Genomic DNA, 1,730 nt, shown 5'->3' on the forward strand with positions numbered 1-1,730 from the left:
TGACTCACGAGAGAAAGGGGCACAGCCGGCTCGGTGCCGGGCTGGCTGCACACGGGCTTGGAGCCGGCCCCGCAAACCCGGCCCCGCACTGACACACCGGGAGGGAAGGCCGCCACGCGCCCGGAAACCGTGTCTCGGGGGCACAGCGCACTCGGACCAAATGCCCTGACTCCGTAAGACCCAAAGCCCTACCCGGCAGGAGACCCCCCGGGGCACCCAGGGCCGCACGGGCCGCCTGCTCCCCTCACCTTGGCCCACCAACTGGACAACACGAAGTAGGTGTTCACGTTCTCCTCCCCAAACTGCTCGGCCACGTAGAGCCCCAGCGAGCCGTACTTGTCGTAGATGTTTCTTTTTGTGGCGTCCGTCAGGATGGCGTGGGCGTTGTTGATCTCCTTAAACTTGTCTGCAGCCTCTGGGTTATCGGGGTTCTTGTCAGGGTGATATTTCAAGGCAAGTTTCCTGCAAACCAAAACCATTTCTTTGTCACTTATTCCACATTCATCTGTGAGAGGGAGGCCCGGTGCAGGAAACACTTCCCCATTACATGTCACTTCCCAACTCTCCACAGAGTTCGAGAATGTCAGCATCAGAAGAAACCTCTGCAGCCTCTCGGGGCAAAGCTCCCGGCTCTGACCTGGCCACAGAGGAGGGAGTCCCCAGGTGAGGGCTACCCTGGAGGCAGGCGTGGCCAGCAGCCCACCCTTCTCCTGCTCAGAGGCAAACCCTACTGCTGACCTCTAGTGTCCTCGCAGCTTAACTGCACATTTTGCCAAATAAAGTGAGCAGCAAAGGCCTCTTCTCTCCTGTGTGTGAGAAGTACACAACGGGAAGAACACAAAGCAGGGCTGCTTGAAGGGTGTGGATCACCGAGGACTTGTGTCTCTGCAGCTTACTCCCTGCAGCCGTGGAGAAGCTCCGGCCGAAGGCTACGGGGAGGAGCCTGTCATCCCCACGATGAAAGGAATAAAAGCCCCATCTGCTGAGCAGGCTCAGACCTGCTTCCCTGTGGGACTGGCTGCTCCAGGGTACACAGTGTGTATTATCTACAAAGTGTTACTTTTTTGTTGCCAAGAAAATACCAATATAAGAATTTTAAGCTATAAGGGAACACATTATGCATACAAAAATGGACCTAAGAGTTCCCAGTTACCTACAGAGTCCACTGGGGGCAGGGAGACACACAGTGGTTCCTGGTAAATGCAGATCAAACCACACAAGGTACAAGGCCTCTTACCGATAGGACTTTTTAATGTCATCTGAGGTTGCATTCTTGTCCAGCCCCAGAACATGGTATAGTGATTCCCCAGAGGTAGAGAGTGAGCGCTGTCTCTGGTCGGCCATGGTAGGCTAATCTATACAAGAAAAATGCAAAGAAAAACATCAAAGAGTATCAATAAAGATTCCAAGCACAGAGCTGGAGGACTTTATTCCATATGACTGTTCTATGCAAGCAATCACAACACCACTGGTGGTGGCCATGAGGTTCACAGACACAGCACATCCAACTGCAACGTAAAGGGGTGTGGGGAGTGGTCCCACGTGAGGCCTAGAGGCTAAGTTTGCAATTGTGCCTGTGGAGTGCTACACCATTGCTACACTGAGTAGACTGTAAAAAAACTGTGTTTCCTGGGCGCCTGGGTGGCTCAGTCGGTTAAGCGACTGCCTTCGGCTCAGGTCATGATCCTGGAGTCCCTGGATCGAGTCCCGCATCGGGCTCCCTGCTCGGC

The 1,730-nt window shown here is 54.4% G+C and overlaps 1 protein-coding gene across 1 annotated transcript; it reads right to left on the minus strand.

The window, feature by feature from the left end:
- Positions 1 to 228: 228 nt before the first annotated feature.
- Positions 229 to 1,632, minus strand: LOC110583105 (dnaJ homolog subfamily C member 5; the record flags this gene model as incomplete). Its single annotated transcript, XM_021693175.1, has 2 exons — positions 1,238 to 1,632; positions 229 to 462 (listed from the first exon to the last, which is right to left on the minus strand). Coding segments are annotated over exons 1-2 (341 nt in total), but the record flags the coding sequence as incomplete, so codon positions are not given.
- Positions 1,633 to 1,730: the final 98 nt, after the last annotated feature.

Source organism: Neomonachus schauinslandi, unplaced genomic scaffold, assembly GCF_002201575.2.
Source record: "Neomonachus schauinslandi unplaced genomic scaffold, ASM220157v2 HiC_scaffold_5134, whole genome shotgun sequence".
In the NCBI taxonomy this organism is placed as follows: Eukaryota; Metazoa; Chordata; class Mammalia; order Carnivora; family Phocidae; genus Neomonachus; species Neomonachus schauinslandi.